The 16,988-nt window shown below is 43.1% G+C and overlaps 1 protein-coding gene across 1 annotated transcript in view; it reads left to right on the plus strand.

Annotated features, from left to right (window-relative positions):
- Window positions 1-14,397, plus strand: part of LOC115152019 (RNA polymerase II elongation factor ELL2-like) — a 51,738-nt gene extending 37,341 nt beyond the window's left edge. The window contains exons 8-12 of the mRNA XM_029696464.1: window positions 67-523; window positions 1,366-1,429; window positions 8,887-9,058; window positions 9,186-9,230; window positions 12,351-14,397. Coding sequence (XP_029552324.1) covers window positions 67-523; window positions 1,366-1,429; window positions 8,887-9,058; window positions 9,186-9,230; window positions 12,351-12,461 — 849 coding nt within the window. The 3' untranslated portion in view covers window positions 12,462-14,397. The remainder of the gene's footprint in view (window positions 1-66; window positions 524-1,365; window positions 1,430-8,886; window positions 9,059-9,185; window positions 9,231-12,350) is intronic.
- The last annotated feature ends 2,591 nt before the right edge of the window (window positions 14,398-16,988 follow it).

A 16,988-nucleotide genomic window follows, 5' to 3' on the forward strand; every position in this document is an offset into this window, starting at 1 on the left:
TCAAATGTATGTTGGTCTTCGCTAAGTAGTATTACAGGTAAAATCTCTTCTCTACCCTTCTCATAGAAACGCCCCGTGCCCTCCGACCTATCGGATTATCAGACCCCCAAGAAGCAAAGACTATTGGACCACAGTTTATCCCTGCAGTCCCCTTCCAATGGACAGCTTGGTCCCTTTGGAGCCCGTAGCTCATCTGGTCCAGGCAACACCAGTGTACAGACCAAAACAGAGTTTGAGAGAACCAACAATCACGTCCAGGGAAGCCCTAATGGTCTCTACACACAGCATAAACTGGGTTGCTCCTCCAGTATTCCCAAGCTGGAGAGGACAGAGCCGGTCCCAGCAGTACCAAGCCCCAAGGCTCCACAGACTGAGCCCTCCATCTGCACTGACCAGCAGCTAGCCAACGGCCAGCACAAAAAGAAGAAGTCCAAGAAGCACAAAGACAAGGACAGGGAGCGCTTAAAACAGGACTGGATAGAGAACAGTCCCGACCTGAAACAGAACCAGGAAAACATCACTGGTAAGAAAAGCACCATCTCATTCCCAATGTAATTTTCAACTAAATGATATCATTTTGAGGCCTTGTTGACTGGAATGATAGCAGAAACAGAACATGTTTATAATGATACAGTAATGACATCAAAGGATATATTTACAGCACCACTGGTCTATGACCACATTGAAATCAGAGAAGTTGAATAATTTACAAGAACCATCTAATCAGTGTATTTGAGCCAATAAGATTACAGGGAAGACTGCCCAGTATTTGTATACATACGAATAAACACTCTCCATATACATACGAATAAACACTCACCATATACATAAACACTGCCATTAAAACTTTCCATTTGCAAAGTAGTAAAAACCCAGTCAAAATGTCTGTTTTCCTAACCCATATTTATTACAGTAGTAAAAAAATCGACCTGCTCTGGAAAAGTATTTTGAAACTTCAAAGGGATCGGTCCCCAATAGTTTAGGTGACATATCTAGATATACGGCTCACAGTGAATTGCTGTAGGTTTTAAACAGAGTGACGACAAATCAATGATCTGAAGAGAATTTCCAGTGGAAAGGGTGCTGTGTACGTAGCTTCCGCTAGCAACCCCCATCCCTTTCCCTGGCTAGTGTGTAGATGATTCTGTGGAACAGCTGGGTGACCCACGGTCCATCGAGTCAGCAGGCTGCTCTGCCTCCCAATCTGGGGCGCTTCTGGCGTCACCGCCTGCCTTGTAGCAGGTCTCTTATCCGTAGTAGTGATCAACAACTCCATCAGCCTTGGTATGATATGAGTTTTATCACGTTTGCATTGGCAGATTACGTAAACTTTTTTTTTTTCTCTCTGCTTGTTTTTATCTCCAGACAATGAGGGGGCTAAAACACCTGTCACTCGTACATCACCGGAGGAGCTGCCCGACTATTTAATGTAAGTTTAAACACACTGCTTCATTCACAAGTTCTCCAGAATCCCTCTGGGTTGCTGAGTTGTACTTCTAGGTTGATAAGTTATGTGAAACCCATTCATGCTGTAAACATGGTACAAGTGAAACCAGTATGTGGTCTCAGGTTCTGTTTCTGCCATCTGTTGCTTCAATATTTTTGTTTAATGGTATGACTACTTTAGTCACTTGTTGTGAAAGGAAAGTGATTTGTTCCAAAAGGTCTGGATTCGGCTTGAAAACATTCACATAAATAGTGGAACATTTTGACGTTTTAAATGGTCTGTCAAATGTGCAGCAATAACACAGCTTCACTGAGAATGACTTAAAAAGATGAGGCGAGCGCGTACCAATAGGACGCATGGGGTGTGAGTAGCTATATGTAGAAACCAGACCAAGTTTAAATCAAGCCTCTAAAATCGATAAATCAACATATCCCCAAGCAACTGGGTGAGTGTGAGCGATCAGTTATGTACAACAGCGAACCAATCAGTTGGTAAAGTTGCGCGGTGACACGAGTCCAACAAGCCATGACTCCCCCCCAGAGGAAAAGATAAGGAGCAACTTGGAGATGCAAATGCGTGTAATGAACAGTTAAAGGCTATCTAGGAAAACATGGCTAAAATGCTCTCAATGCACAACAAAACAAACTGCTACAATCTGTTATTACAAAATGAGATTAGCTCAAAAAGAAAATAGATGCTATCGTGTCAGTCACACACAAGCAAGGCGTGCGCATGAACGAACAAGATGACAAAATAAGCCTTTTGGAAACCAAGTTGGAAAGTTTAGAAGATTAATTGGATGAAAGAACATGAGTATTTTGTCCTTACTGGAAGATGAGGAAAAAGGAGACCTTTCCAGCTAAGTGGTCAAACTGATATCAGAGGAACTTGATGTGAATCTATCACCAGAAGACAGAAGAACACTAAATACCCAATCATTGTAATCTACAACCTGTCTGCTAGGATGAGAGAGACGAAGGAATACATTTCAATCAGACACTGGAGAAGTGAAGGATGGTGAATAGGTGTGTGTGTGTGGGGGGGGGGGGGGGAGTGAGGGATGGTGAATAGGTTTGTGTGGGAAAGTGAGGGATGGTGAATAGGTGTGTGTGTGGGGGGGTGAATAGGTTTGTGTGGGAAAAGTGAGGGATGGTGAATAGGTGTGTGTGGGAAAGTGAGGGATGGTGAATAGGTGTGTGTGGGAAAGTGAGGGATGGTGAATAGGTGTGTGTGGGAAAGTGAGGGATGGTGAATAGGTATGGGAGAGAATGGGTGTGTGGATACATAGGGCGGGAAATAATGAGAAGGGATGAGTAAGTGGATGGGTGTAAGTGTGTCTGAGTGGTAGGAAGGGTGGGAAAAGTTGGGAGGTTGGTACAAGTTTGGCTTGGGTGGGTAAGGATGGGCAAGGGTGGGAGATTGGGAGGGACAAGCTTAGCTTTTGTGGGCAAGGATGGGAGGTTGGGGCAAACTTGGGTGGGTAAGGATGGGAGGCTGGGACAAGCTTTGCTTGGATGGGGTAAAGGGGGTGAAAAACTGGGAGGGGGAGGTGGAGAGGAATGGGCTTGGGAGAGATTCAGAAGGATTTAACTATATTACAATGTAACTGGATTTCTTTTGTGACATGCAAACCTGCTGTAAAATAAATAAGGGTTCTGGACAGGTTAGGAGAGGATGTCGAGTCATTATTATTCCTTGCTTGTCATTCTAGCTAAGATTCAATGGTGGCTATTGGTGAGGGTGAAGAGGGGCTCTATCTGAGGTGACTGGGAGGGCATCAGACAGTTTTGTGTGGGGTCTCCACTCATCTCACGTCAGTCTCTTGGTGGACCAACTCTCCCCAAGTAGAGCCCCATCACCCACTATACTTTTAATTGAATTTACAAGGCAATACAAACTGACCACAATACTTAAGTGGTAGTCTTTCTCCAATATATAAATTACATAATCCACAGGCTGTTGGTACATTAGGAGATGAGTTGGACCTTAAAATCCCTAAAAATAACAACTTTGCTTTGTTTTTTTTCTGTATTCTCTGTTAAATGTCTGCTCAGCCCTCATGCCCACACCCTCTACACTGTATTTGTAATGTATATAATGACTATGCATTCATACTATGACTCTCCCATTCCATGGAATGCCCTCCACCCTCATATGACATGTCTGCTAAAATGTTATATCTGGTTCTTCAATGACTGACAGAACAGACAAGGTTAACTTTGATTTTATACAAGTAAAGACCAACAAAATCCAACTTATTACATGGAATGTGCACAGGCTTCATAAAAGAAATAAGAAAAAGCGTATGGTTCTTGAACACTTAAAGAGATTGTCAGCAGATGTGTTTTTCCTGCAAGAGTTTAAAACAAAATTCAATGAGAAATTTAATATTTAAAGAGAAGCTTGGTTGGAGAGGCCTATGCTGCCATCTACTGTAGCAATCAAATTCAATCACATTTATTTATAAAGCCCATTTTACATGAGCAGATGTCACAAAGTGCTTATTTTTGTACTTGTATACCTTTTTTCTCCCCCATTTTTTGTAATATCCAATTGGTAGTTAGTCTTGTCCCATCACTGCAACTCCCGTACGGACTCAGGAGAGGCGAAGGTCGAGAGCCATGCTTCCTCCGAAACACGACGCCGCCAAGCTGCACTGCTTCTTGACACACTGCTCACTTAACCCGGAAGCCAGTCCCACCAATGTGTCAGAGAAAACACCGTACAGCTGGTGACTGAAGCCAGCGCACTGGCCCACCACAAGGAGTTGCTAGAGCACGATGAAACAAGGACAGCCCAGCTGGCCAAACCCTCCCCTAACCCGGAAAACGCTGGGTCAATTGTGCGCTGCCTCATGGGTCTCCCAGTCGTGGCTGGCTGCGACACAGCCCGGGACTGAACCCGGATCTGTAGTGATGCCTCAGTGTCTTAAACCACTGCGCCGCTTGGGAGGCCCAGAAATCACTATTTGGAAAAAACCCCATTTAAATTAAAAAAATAAATCAAATCTTCTCATAAAGAAGAAAATGAAATGTCTGAACTTAAGTAGTGATATGATATTTTACTTTTGTAGAGAGCCAACAACTACAGGTTAAACTCAAATAAAGCATACTAATTAATGGCAAATAAGCCTGGTTAACATCTTGCAGCCCTCACAAAATGAATAAATGCCAAACCAGTTACAATTTTAAAAGATAAAAATACAAATGCGTTATTTAGAATCGACGCGATTAATGACAATTTTAAAAGTGTCTATGAAAATCTAAATAAATCAGAATTACATAACTTTGGACTGATCCTACAGCCTTAGACTCAACAACCCCAAAGCATTTATCAGTAGACAAAAAATAATCACTAAAACAAAGATCAGCCAAAATAAAATATTAGACACTATTAAAGTATTTGCACAGAGAAAAGCATCAGGAATGGATGACTTTCCCATAGAATTCTATTTAACATTTTGGGACAAAGTAACGGACCTTTTTAAAAAAGAGATGACAATGACGGCCTACACCGGTCAAACCGTCCCCTAACCCGGACGATGCTGGGCCAATTGTGCGCCGCCCTATTTACACACATGACAACACACATCACTCAATTCAGTGCTTCCCAGGTCCATGTATCAAATAGTTATTTCAGTTATATCAAAACCAGGAAAATCTGGAGAACCCCCTGCTGATTACAGACCCATACATTTTATAAATTGACAAAATAATAACAAAGCTCAAAAGCAGTACAATGGCAAAAGTATTATCAATCAAACAAGGTATATAAAAAAAATTGACGCAAATTAAAGAACATGTTTCAGTTTAATACATACAATATGCAAAAAAACAAGATTGATCATTAATGGCTGTTGAGGCCAAAACGTCTTTCAACCATCTTGAATGGCCTTTGGTAACTTTCAAGCTGAAATAATACGTTTAATGTTATATAAATGTCTTAAAAGCAAAAATATACACAAATAATACATTATCTAATGAAATGGCTTTAGAAAGGGGCACAAGACAGGGATGTCCCCTCTCCCCCCTTCCTGTTTCTACTAGCAATTTAACCAATTGCAGAAAGAATTAAACAGGACACAAATGTAACAGGAATCAGTATTGGTAAATATGAATATAAACAAAACTTATTTGCAGATCTCCTGATTATACCTGACCAATATTGAAAACTCAATGCCCCCTCTTGCTAAAAATATTTTCCGAATACTCTAAAATCTCAAGATATAAAAATGTGGAAAACCCCCGAAATAATGGAAATTAAAAACAATAACTCATGATCTACAGTAATCCTTTAAGTGGACCACAAAAACTTAGGATGCTAAATAAGTAACAACAAATGTATAAAGATTTGTTTATCCCATTACTCAACAATATGAAAATGGATCTAATTAAATGGAACAATCTTCCAGGTAGAATAAACCTCTTCAGAATGACATGGCTCCCAGCGTTTGTATATTTATTCCCGGTAATAGCAATTACCCCACCGAAGACATTTAAAAAAGTATACTCAGTCATAACAGACTTGATATGGGCAAATACAACTCATAAAACAAAAAGGAACGTTTTACATCTAAGTCTGAGGGTGTTTTTTACCTTCCAGACTTGGAATTGTATTAACTTGCCACCCAAGGTGTTTACTTGCGACCATATCGTTAAATGCACTAAAGAAGAGCAATGAGTACATATTGAAAATGCACATGCTCATCTTTTCACGTGTCTATTTTCAAAGGATAAAGCTAAGAACATTAAGAACTTCCTAGTTAAGTACACTATAACAATATGGAAGAACATTTAAGTTATTCTACGAGAGCCAATATCACACCCTAAAAACACAACCGTATGGAACAATCCTTGGATAGCTTTTCATAATTCACCGATTTTTAAATTGGTACACATGGAAAACTAAAGGCATAGTAACCATAAATTACTTGGTAATAGGAAATACATACATTTCCATTAGAGTTCAGAAGCAATTTTAGTCTGTCCAATGTAGTTATTCTTAAATGCATTAAAAGTTTCATATCATAAAATTTTGATTTGACATCTTTTGGACATCAGCGCAATCTTGAGGAATCTTATTTGAGTCAGAAAAGGATATTCATATGAGGGTGGCATCCCTATGACAGTGTCACATTGAAGTCACTGAGCCCTTCAGTAAGATCTTTCTACTGCCAATGTTTATGGAGATTGCATGGCTGTGTGTTCGATTTTATACACCTTTCAGGAACAAGTGTGGCTGAAATAGCCGAATCCATTCATTTGAAGGGGTGTCCACATACTGTCACTCTGTCTGTCTGTCACTCTGTCTCTGTCTATCACTCTGTGGACACCCCTTCAAATGATTGGATTAGAATGGTCTTATTGAAGGGCTCAGTGACTTTCAACGTGACACAGTCATAGGATGCCACCTTTTCAACAAGTCAGTTCGTCAAATTTCTGCCCTGCTAGAGCTGCCCCGGTCAACTGTAAGTGCTGTTATTGTGAAGTGGAAACGTCTAGGAGCAACCACGACTCAGCCGCGAAGTTGTAGGCCGCACAAGCTCACAGAACGGGACCGCCGAGGGCTGTAGTGCATAAAAATTGTCTGTCCTCGGTTGCAACACTCACTACAGAGTTTCTATGGCCGAGCAGCCGCACAGAACCCTAAGATCACCATGCGCAATGCCAAGCGTCGGCTGGAGTGGTGTAAAGCTCGCCACCATTGGACTCTGGAGCAGTTGAAACGCGTTCTCTGGAGTGATGAATCATGCTTCATCATCTGGCAGTCTGACGGATGAATCTGGGTTGGGCGGATACCAGGAGAACGGTACCTGCCCCAATGCATAGTGCCAACTGTAAAGATTGGTGAAGGAGGAATAATGGTCTATGGCTGTTTTTCATGGTTCAAGCTAGGCCCCTTAGTTCCAGTGAAGTGAAATATTAACGCTACAGCATACAATGACATTCTAGACATTTCTGTGCTTCCAACTTTGAGGGAAGGCCCTTTCCTGTTTCAGCAAGACCGTGCACAAAGCGAGGTCCATACATAAATGGTTTGTTGAGATCGACGTGTAAGAACTTGACTGGCCTGCACAGAGCCCTGATCTCAACCCCATCGAACACCTCTGGGATAAATTGGAACGCCAACTGCGAGCCAGCCTAATCGCTAAACATCAGTGCCCGACCTCACCAATGCTCTTGTGGCTGAATGAAAGTCCCCGCAGCAATGTTCCAACATCTAGTGGCAAGCCTTCCCAGAAGAGTGGAGGCTGTTATAGAAGCAAAGGGGGGACCAACTCCATATTAATGCCCATGATTTTGGAATGAGATGTTTGACGAGCAGGTGTCCACATACTTTTGGTCATGTAGTGTAGTTAAGATGTATAAAACCTTGCAGACAGCCTATCCAACTGACAATCTCTTAGAATTTTTTTTTTTATTAACTATTGGAACCAAGACTTAAAATAACTGATATTGGCACAAGCTGGAGGAAACAGTTAATGAAAATGTGTAGAATTTATTATAAAAGAGACAAAATTCACAAATTCTACAGCTCAAAGGCAGAGTCATGTCTTAAGTGTAAAACTAACAATGACTCAATAATCCATGACTTCTGGGAATGCTATGAAATCCAAAAGTTATGGGCGGAGTTAGAAAGTTGTCTGTCAGAAGTATTACAATGTAAATGTACTTTTAATCCATCTGTCTGCATATTTCAATACATGCATCTGAGTGAGTAGTGAGATACCCGATGTGTTGGGCGCTACTTTTCTTGTCAATCATCTTGAAAAAATGTATACTTAAACTGGAAATCCTCCATCTCTAACACAATGGAAAGGTCTGAAAGTGCGTGGGTGATGGAGAGAAACAAAATGATGCAGTTTGAGGCCATGTGGCGGAGAGTGATGCGAGGGGTGGGGGGGTCTGGGTAGGTCTGATGTCATTGATGTTTGTGCATCTATGCTGTTTTTTTATTTATGTTTTGTGTTAAAAAATAAATAAAAGAGTGACTTAGAAAACAAATAATCTAGGCGCGGCAGGTAGAGCGTTGGGCCAGTAACCGAAAATATACTAGGCGTCGATGTCCCCTTGAGAAAGGCACTTAACCCTAATTGCTCCAGGGTCGCCATCTATAATGGCAGATCCCTGGCCGTGACCCCACTCTCTGAGGGTATCTCAGGGGGAGTGGGATATGCAAAAAACAAATGTCCAATTCACACGTGTATAATACACACTTGTACATGAAATGGGACAAATGTAAGCACCTAATTATTAGTATCTGTCTTACATTTCTAAATTTCTCTGAAATCATTGGGGAGTCATAGGCCATTACTCTGCTAATCTGCAGTGCCACCTGCTGGAAAAAACCATGAATGTTTCTATTCCTACCTCCTGATGTGGCCATTCCACGTTGGTTGTTGAAATGACAGCTCACAAGATGTTGGTCTCTCTTTCCAGAAAGTACAACACCATCACAGCCTCAGAACAGCGACAACAGTACAAGCAGGATTTCTGTGCGGAGTACGATGAGTACAGGGCCCTGCACGACCGGATCGGTACCATCACTGAGATGTTTGTTCAGCTGGGTTCCAAGATAAACACTCTGTCCCCCGGTACACAGGAATACAAGGTATGAACAAGGAACTGACATCACTTCCACTCACACATACAAAACACTTCTGGTTAAACAGTTGAAGACCTGGTTTGATGTACTTTCAAGGACTTACTAAATGTCTGGTATTTTTCCACCCTTACAGCTCATGGAGGAGCAAATACTGCAGAAATACAGAAAGTATAAGAAAGTAAGTAATGCAAGAGCAGGAAATATAATTTAATTATTGTATAGCCGGTCTTGTCTACTGTAACCTGTATGAATATCACAAATAACTTGAACTCATACCAGTGATATTAATCTTATTAGGATCAGATCATCTTTTCCCATATACTCTACACCCCTCTGCCTTGATCATGTCACTGTAATGCCAGCTCTCTGACACCCCTCTGCCTTGACCATGTCACCGTAATGCCAGCTCTCTGACACCCCTCTGCCTTGACCATGTCACCGTAATGCCAGCTCTCTGACACCCCTCTGCCTTGACCATGTCACCGTAATGCCAGCTCTCTGACACCCCTCTGCCTTGACCATGTCACCGTAATGCCAGCTCTCTGACACCCCTCTGCCTTGACCATGTCACCGTAATGCCAGCTCTCTGACACCCCTCTGCCTTGACCATGTCACCGTAATGCCAGCTCTCTGACACCCCTCTGCCTTGACCATGTCACCGTAATGCCAGCTCTCTGACACCCCTCTGCCTTGACCATGTCACCGTAATGCCAGCTCTCTGACACCCCCCTGCCTTGACCATGTCACCGTAATGCCAGCTCTCTGACACCCCTCTGCCTTGACCATGTCACCGTAATGCCAGCTCTCTGACACCCCTCTGCCTTGACCATGTCACTGTAATGCCAGCTCTCTGACACCCCTCTGCCTTGACCATGTCACTGTAATGCCAGCTCTCTGACACCCCTCTGCCTTGACCATGTCACTGTAATGCCAGCTCTCTGACACCTCTCTGCCTTGACCATGTCACCGTAATGCCAGCTCTCTGACACCCCTCTGCCTTGACCATGTCACTGTAATGCCAGCTCTCTGACACCCCTCTGCCTTGACCATGTCACCGTAATGCCAGCTCTCTGACACCCCTCTGCCTTGACCATGTCACTGTAATGCCAGCTCTCTGACACCCCTCTGCCTTGACCATGTCACCGTAATGCCAGCTCTCTGACACCCCTCTGCCTTGACCATGTCACCGTAATGCCAGCTCTCTGACACCCCTCTGCCTTGACCATGTCACCGTAATGCCAGCTCTCTGACACCCCTCTGCCTTGACCATGTCACCGTAATGCCAGCTCTCTGACACCCCTCTGCCTTGACCATGTCACCGTAATGCCAGCTCTCTGACACCCCTCTGCCTTGACCATGTCACCGTAATGCCAGCTCTCTGACACCCCTCTGCCTTGACCATGTCACCGTAATGCCAGCTCTCTGACACCCCTCTGCCTTGACCATGTCACCGTAATGCCAGCTCTCTGACACCCCTCTGCCTTGACCATGTCACCGTAATGCCAGCTCTCTGACACCCCTCTGCCTTGACCATGTCACCGTAATGCCAGCTCTCTGACACCCCTCTGCCTTGACCATGTCACCGTAATGCCAGCTCTCTGACACCCCTCTGCCTTGACCATGTCACCGTAATGCCAGCTCTCTGACACCCCTCTGCCTTGACCATGTCACCGTAATGCCAGCTCTCTGACACCCCTCTGCCTTGACCATGTCACCGTAATGCCAGCTCTCTGACACCCCTCTGCCTTGACCATGTCACTGTAATGCCAGCTCTCTGACACCCCTCTGCCTTGACCATGTCACCGTAATGCCAGCTCTCTGACACCCCTCTGCCTTGACCATGTCACCGTAATGCCAGCTCTCTGACACCCCTCTGCCTTGACCATGTCACTGTAATGCCAGCTCTCTGACACCCCTCTGCCTTGACCATGTCACCGTAATGCCAGCTCTCTGACACCCCTCTGCCTTGACCATGTCACTGTAATGCCAGCTCTCTGACACCCCTCTGCCTTGACCATGTCACCGTAATGCCAGCTCTCTGACACCCCTCTGCCTTGACCATGTCACCGTAATGCCAGCTCTCTGACACCCCTCTGCCTTGACCATGTCACCGTAATGCCAGCTCTCTGACACCCCTCTGCCTTGACCATGTCACCGTAATGCCAGCTCTCTGACACCCCTCTGCCTTGACCATGTCACCGTAATGCCAGCTCTCTGACACCCCTCTGCCTTGACCATGTCACCGTAATGCCAGCTCTCTGACACCCCTCTGCCTTGACCATGTCACCGTAATGCCAGCTCTCTGACACCCCTCTGCCTTGACCATGTCACCGTAATGCCAGCTCTCTGACACCCCTCTGCCTTGACCATGTCACCGTAATGCCAGCGCTCTGACACCCCTCTGCCTTGACCATGTCACCGTAATGCCAGCTCTCTGACACCCCTCTGCCTTGACCATGTCACCGTAATGCCAGCTCTCTGACACCCCTCTGCCTTGACCATGTCACCGTAATGCCAGCTCTCTGACACCCCTCTGCCTTGACCATGTCACCGTAATGCCAGCTCTCTGACACCCCTCTGCCTTGACCATGTCACCGTAATGCCAGCTCTCTGACACCCCTCTGCCTTGACCATGTCACCGTAATGCCAGCTCTCTGACACCCCTCTGCCTTGACCATGTCACCGTAATGCCAGCTCTCTGACACCCCTCTGCCTTGACCATGTCACCGTAATGCCAGCTCTCTGACACCCCTCTGCCTTGACCATGTCACCGTAATGCCAGCTCTCTGACACCCCTCTGCCTTGACCATGTCACCGTAATGCCAGTTCTCTGACACCCCTCTGCCTTGACCATGTCACCGTAATGCCAGCTCTCTGACACCCCTCTGCCTTGACCATGTCACCGTAATGCCAGCTCTCTGACACCCCTCTGCCTTGACCATGTCACCGTAATGCCAGCTCTCTGACACCCCTCTGCCTTGACCATGTCACCGTAATGCCAGCTCTCTGACACCCCTCTGCCTTGACCATGTCACCGTAATGCCAGCTCTCTGACACCCCTCTGCCTTGACCATGTCACTGTAATGCCAGCTCTCTGACACCCCTCTGCCTTGACCATGTCACTGTAATGCCAGCTCTCTGACACCCCTCTGCCTTGACCATGTCACTGTAATGCCAGCTCTCTGACACCCCTCTGCCTTGACCATGTCACTGTAATGCCAGCTCTCTGACACCCCTCTGCCTTGACCATGTCACTGTAATGCCAGCTCTCTGACACCCCTCTGCCTTGACTTTACAGAAGTTCCCTGGTTACCGGGAAGAGAAGAAGCGATGCGAGTATCTGCATCAGAAACTGTCTCACATCAAAGGTCTGATCCTGGACTATGACCGTACCCAGGCCCCTTCATAGTGACTGGCCTGCACCCTGCTGCCACAGGGTGTTACTGTATCAATGGACCAAAAGACTCCCCATGGACCAAAAGACTGCCCAGCCAAGCCTGGGTCCTGGAGTGACCTGGAATCACATATGAATCACACATTCACTTCACTCCTCCCAGTGTTGATGGGAGAGAGGAGCGATGTTATCTTATATGAAGTGGGCCAAGACCAGCAACTTGTGAGCAAATGAAACCCTTTAATGTTTTTGTTGTTGAGGGTGAGTGTTGTAATGACTGGAATTTGTTGTGGTGTATAAATCATAAGATGACACAGTTTAAGCCAAATTCCTTTTTCTACCCATAATGCAAAATGTACATGAACTCTCCTGCCCAAATGCTTTTATCGTTTTGTCTATTATCATGACTACACACAAAGGCATATTGGTTTGATGGTACAATCATAAGGACAGATAAGAACAAATGCTCTTCATACCCAGTCTTCTATCAATGCTATATTTAAGTACCCAGTACAATTTGTTTGCTGTTTCACTGAATGTATAGATGTAAAATAATTATATTAAGTCTTCATTCCTATAGAGAGGGTTGTAATCACTGGATTAAGATTAGGGAAAGCTAGAAGATATTTAATGTTCTGTGGAAATATCTTAGACATGACTTCTAGGCCATATCCCTGCCATTGTTGATGTCCCAGGCAGAATACAAAATGTAGACTATCTAAATAAGGAGGTAGACTATGCTGAACAGCAGCTATAAAGAGGAAGAATATTGTAACTGTAAAAAGGTAGGAGTAGCCTAAACATCAGCATTTCAGGTATTGATACATAGTTTAAAAAAAACAATACAAAATTACAAAGAAAAATACTGTACATGATTTGACAATTAGCTAAGACATTAACAAAAAAACGTGTTTGATAAATGCTCCAATTGGTCACAATCTAAAGTACACTTGAACTTGTTGTTCATTTCAATCAGTATTAGTAATGCTCTTCCATTGTGGAATACATTATTTGCATAGACTTTTTCTACTTTTCACATGATAAACCGAAAACAGCTACAACTCTTGATAGTGTTAATCATTAGAACCTTTGAAACGTAAATCTCATTCTATAACCATACGGTTTGTTACAGAAACATTTCACAAATGTTTTAAAGCACTGTAGAGAAATACTGCCTCATAGGCCATATCCCTGCCATTTGTTGATGTCCCAGGCAAAATACAAAATGTAGACCATCTAAGAAATAAGCTAGACTATGTATGCTGAACTGCTGAACAGCAGATATTAAGAGGAATATTGTAAAAAGGTAGGAGTGGCCTAAACAATGTTCTGTGGAAATATCTTCGACATCTATGAACATGAACTGTTTGAGCTGATAATTGATCTCTTTGTTAAAGTTAATGATACAATGTCATTAATCGGACATGCCAGTCAAACATCCTATACATCTGCCGCTAACCCAAACATCACATTCAGTCTGTGGTTCCTGTTGGCAGTAATTATGGCATTCTGCTTCATCAAATATGGGCAAGGGGAATTGCCTGCTGAAATGTGTAGGATAGAGGAAAGTGCCATCATAGTCATACAGTATACTCCCATGTTACTGAAAGAACACTATTCTGAATAAGAACAGCAATCAAGCACAGTTAATAGAAGATTTGTCAAGATTGTTGTGGCGTTCTATTACCTACTTATCCTTCTGGATAAATGGTTTTCATTGTTTGAGCCAGTATGCTCTGACCTTTGATGGTAATAAAGTTCATACAATATTAACAAATCTTTTATTACCTCGATCAATAGTCCATTACATTTGTGAGACTGGGTGGAATACCAGAGCATTTAACAGTACTTCCTGAAGCCCTTTTTATAAGCTTGTGCTTGTGAATGCATTCTCAGTCCAGCAAGAAACATAGGGTTGCGTCCATGCAGTGATTAAATGCAATGCCTTAAAGCTTCTGGTGTCTGCTGATTTCAACCGGATTCAGGGCGTCATAAATAAGATTGTCCATCCTGTTGTTCAAAGATGATATCTCACCGATCTATTTTCTGACGTGTGTGAACTTCTTCACTCTTGCTGTCGACACTGCTTTGTAGGACAATACTGTGCTAACCGGTGGTATTTCATTGTGTTGCTGTAGCAGTTCACTAGATTTCACCTCCACGAACAATATAGATTGCCAAGATAGGACAGTTTATTTTCAGTTTGAAACAGTGAATGTTCCATTCCAACATAAGGATGTGTTGGAGTAAATGCCTTTCAACAAACTGGACCACATTAACTTAGCCTCTCTGGATGTATCATCACCTGGGATTTCATACAGTTCATTATCTGTGGCTTGTAGAGAGCTATATTACTTACATACATACATACATACATACATGCATGCATGATTGCAGTACCAGTCAAAAGTTTGGACACATCTACTCATTCCAGGGTTTTTCTTTATTTTTTACTATTGTCTACATTGTAGAATAGTGAAGACATCAAAACTTTGAAATAACACATGGAATCATGTAATACCAAAAAAGTGTTAAACAAATCAAAATATATTTGAGATTCTTCAAAGTAACCACCCTTTGCCTTGACAGATTTGCACAGTCTTGGCATTCTCTCATCCAGCTGCATGAGGTAGTCACCTAGAATGCATTTCAGTTAACAGGTGTGCCTTGTTAAAATGTAATTTGTGGAATTTCTTTCCTTAATGTGTTTGAGCCAATCAGTTGTGTTGTGACAAGTTAGGGCTATCTTCTGTATACCATCCCTATTTGGTAAAAGACCAAGTCCATATTATGGCAAGAACAGCTCAAATAAGCAAAGAGAAATGACAGTCCAACATTACTTTAAGACATGAAAGTCAGTCAATTTGGAAAATGTCTTCAAGTGCAGTCGCAAAAACCATCAAGCACTATGATGAGACTGGCTCTCATGAGGACCGCCACAGGAAAGGAAGACCCAGTGTTACTTCTGCTGCAGAGGATAAGTTCATTAGTTACCAGCCTCAGAAACTGCAGCCCAAATAAATGCTTCAGAGTTCAAGTAACAAACACATCTCAACATCAGCTGTTCAGAGGAGACTGCGTGAATCAGGCCTTCATGGTCGATTGCTGCAAAGAAACCACTTCTAAAGGACCCCAAGGAAGTGTGATGGTGTGGCGGTGCTTTGCTGGTGACACTGTCAGTGATTTATTTAGAATTCAAGGCACACTTAACCAGAATGGCTACCACTACTACAGAATTCTGCATCGATATGCCATCCCATCTGGTTTGCGCTTAGTGGGACTATCATTTATTTTTCAACAGAACAATGACCCAACACACCTCCAGACTGTGTAAGGGATATTTGGCCAAGAAGGAGAGTGATGGAGTGCTGCATCAGATGACCTGGCCTCCACAATCACCTAACCTCAACCCTATTGAGATGGTTTGGGATGAGTTGGACCGCAGAGTGAAGGAAAAGTAGCCAACAAGTGCTCAGCATATGTGGGAAATGCTTCAAGACTTTTTGAAAAGCATTCCAGGTGAAGCTGGTCGAGAGAATGCCAAGAGTGTGCAAAGCTGTCATCAAGGCAAAGGGTGGCTACTTTGAAGAATCTAAAATATATTTTGATTTGTTTAACACTTTTTTGGTTACTACATGATTCCATATGTGATATTTCATAGTTTTGATGTCTTCACTATTATTCTACAATGTAGAAAATAGTACAAATAAAAACCCTTGAATGAGCAGGTGTCTAAATGTTTAATTGGTACTGTGTGTGTGTTATTTATATATATATATATTCAGATACAGTGACTACTCTTAAGCAGTATTGAAGTCGATGTGACTGTCAGTGTACACAATCTTGCTACTTAATTGCTGTCTTAAGATGGGTGTAAATGGGAAGATAAAGTTCATTTTTGCCTTAACATACCCATCACACATTTCCATGTCTCTGATATGAATTTTCTATACTTTTTATTTATCTGCACATACGCAGATGTTTCAGGATCATGTATTTTAGTTCACTTATTTTTAGGTTTAAGGAAATTCTGAATTTAAGTTAATGGATGTTTTCAATATTACGTTATGTCAGAGCATTTTTTTAAGTGTTAGAATACAATGTTGATCTATTCCTCCTCTACCATGTGAGTCCTTAGTCTTACTAACATCAATGAGTCACAGCTCGCTGTGTAGTCACCTGGGTCACGCATCAGCCAGGTTAATGAGTCAACATTACAGAGTGATTGAAATTTAAAGGCAATTTTCCAGCGTTAGTGCAGACTGTATTTACGGTAATCGCTGCATATGTCGTCTCTATCCAGAAATGACCTTTACATTTCTGTCACGCAGCCTATAACGCTTCAGCGATACAGATTGAATAGAGCTCCTCATCCTTTTGTGTTTCATTTCTGTTAATTTCCCTCATCCATATGAGTGGTCTGTGGATCTTTTTGATAATCATGAATAGAGTAGAAAAAATTATTGTGATTGTGTTAAGGGCCTTTTCTCATCCAATACAATTCTGCACCACTGTCACAAACCACCAGGTTCAAGAGCGATG

This window comes from Salmo trutta, chromosome 17 (assembly GCF_901001165.1).
Source record: "Salmo trutta chromosome 17, fSalTru1.1, whole genome shotgun sequence".
NCBI classification, from domain to species: domain Eukaryota; kingdom Metazoa; phylum Chordata; class Actinopteri; order Salmoniformes; family Salmonidae; genus Salmo; species Salmo trutta.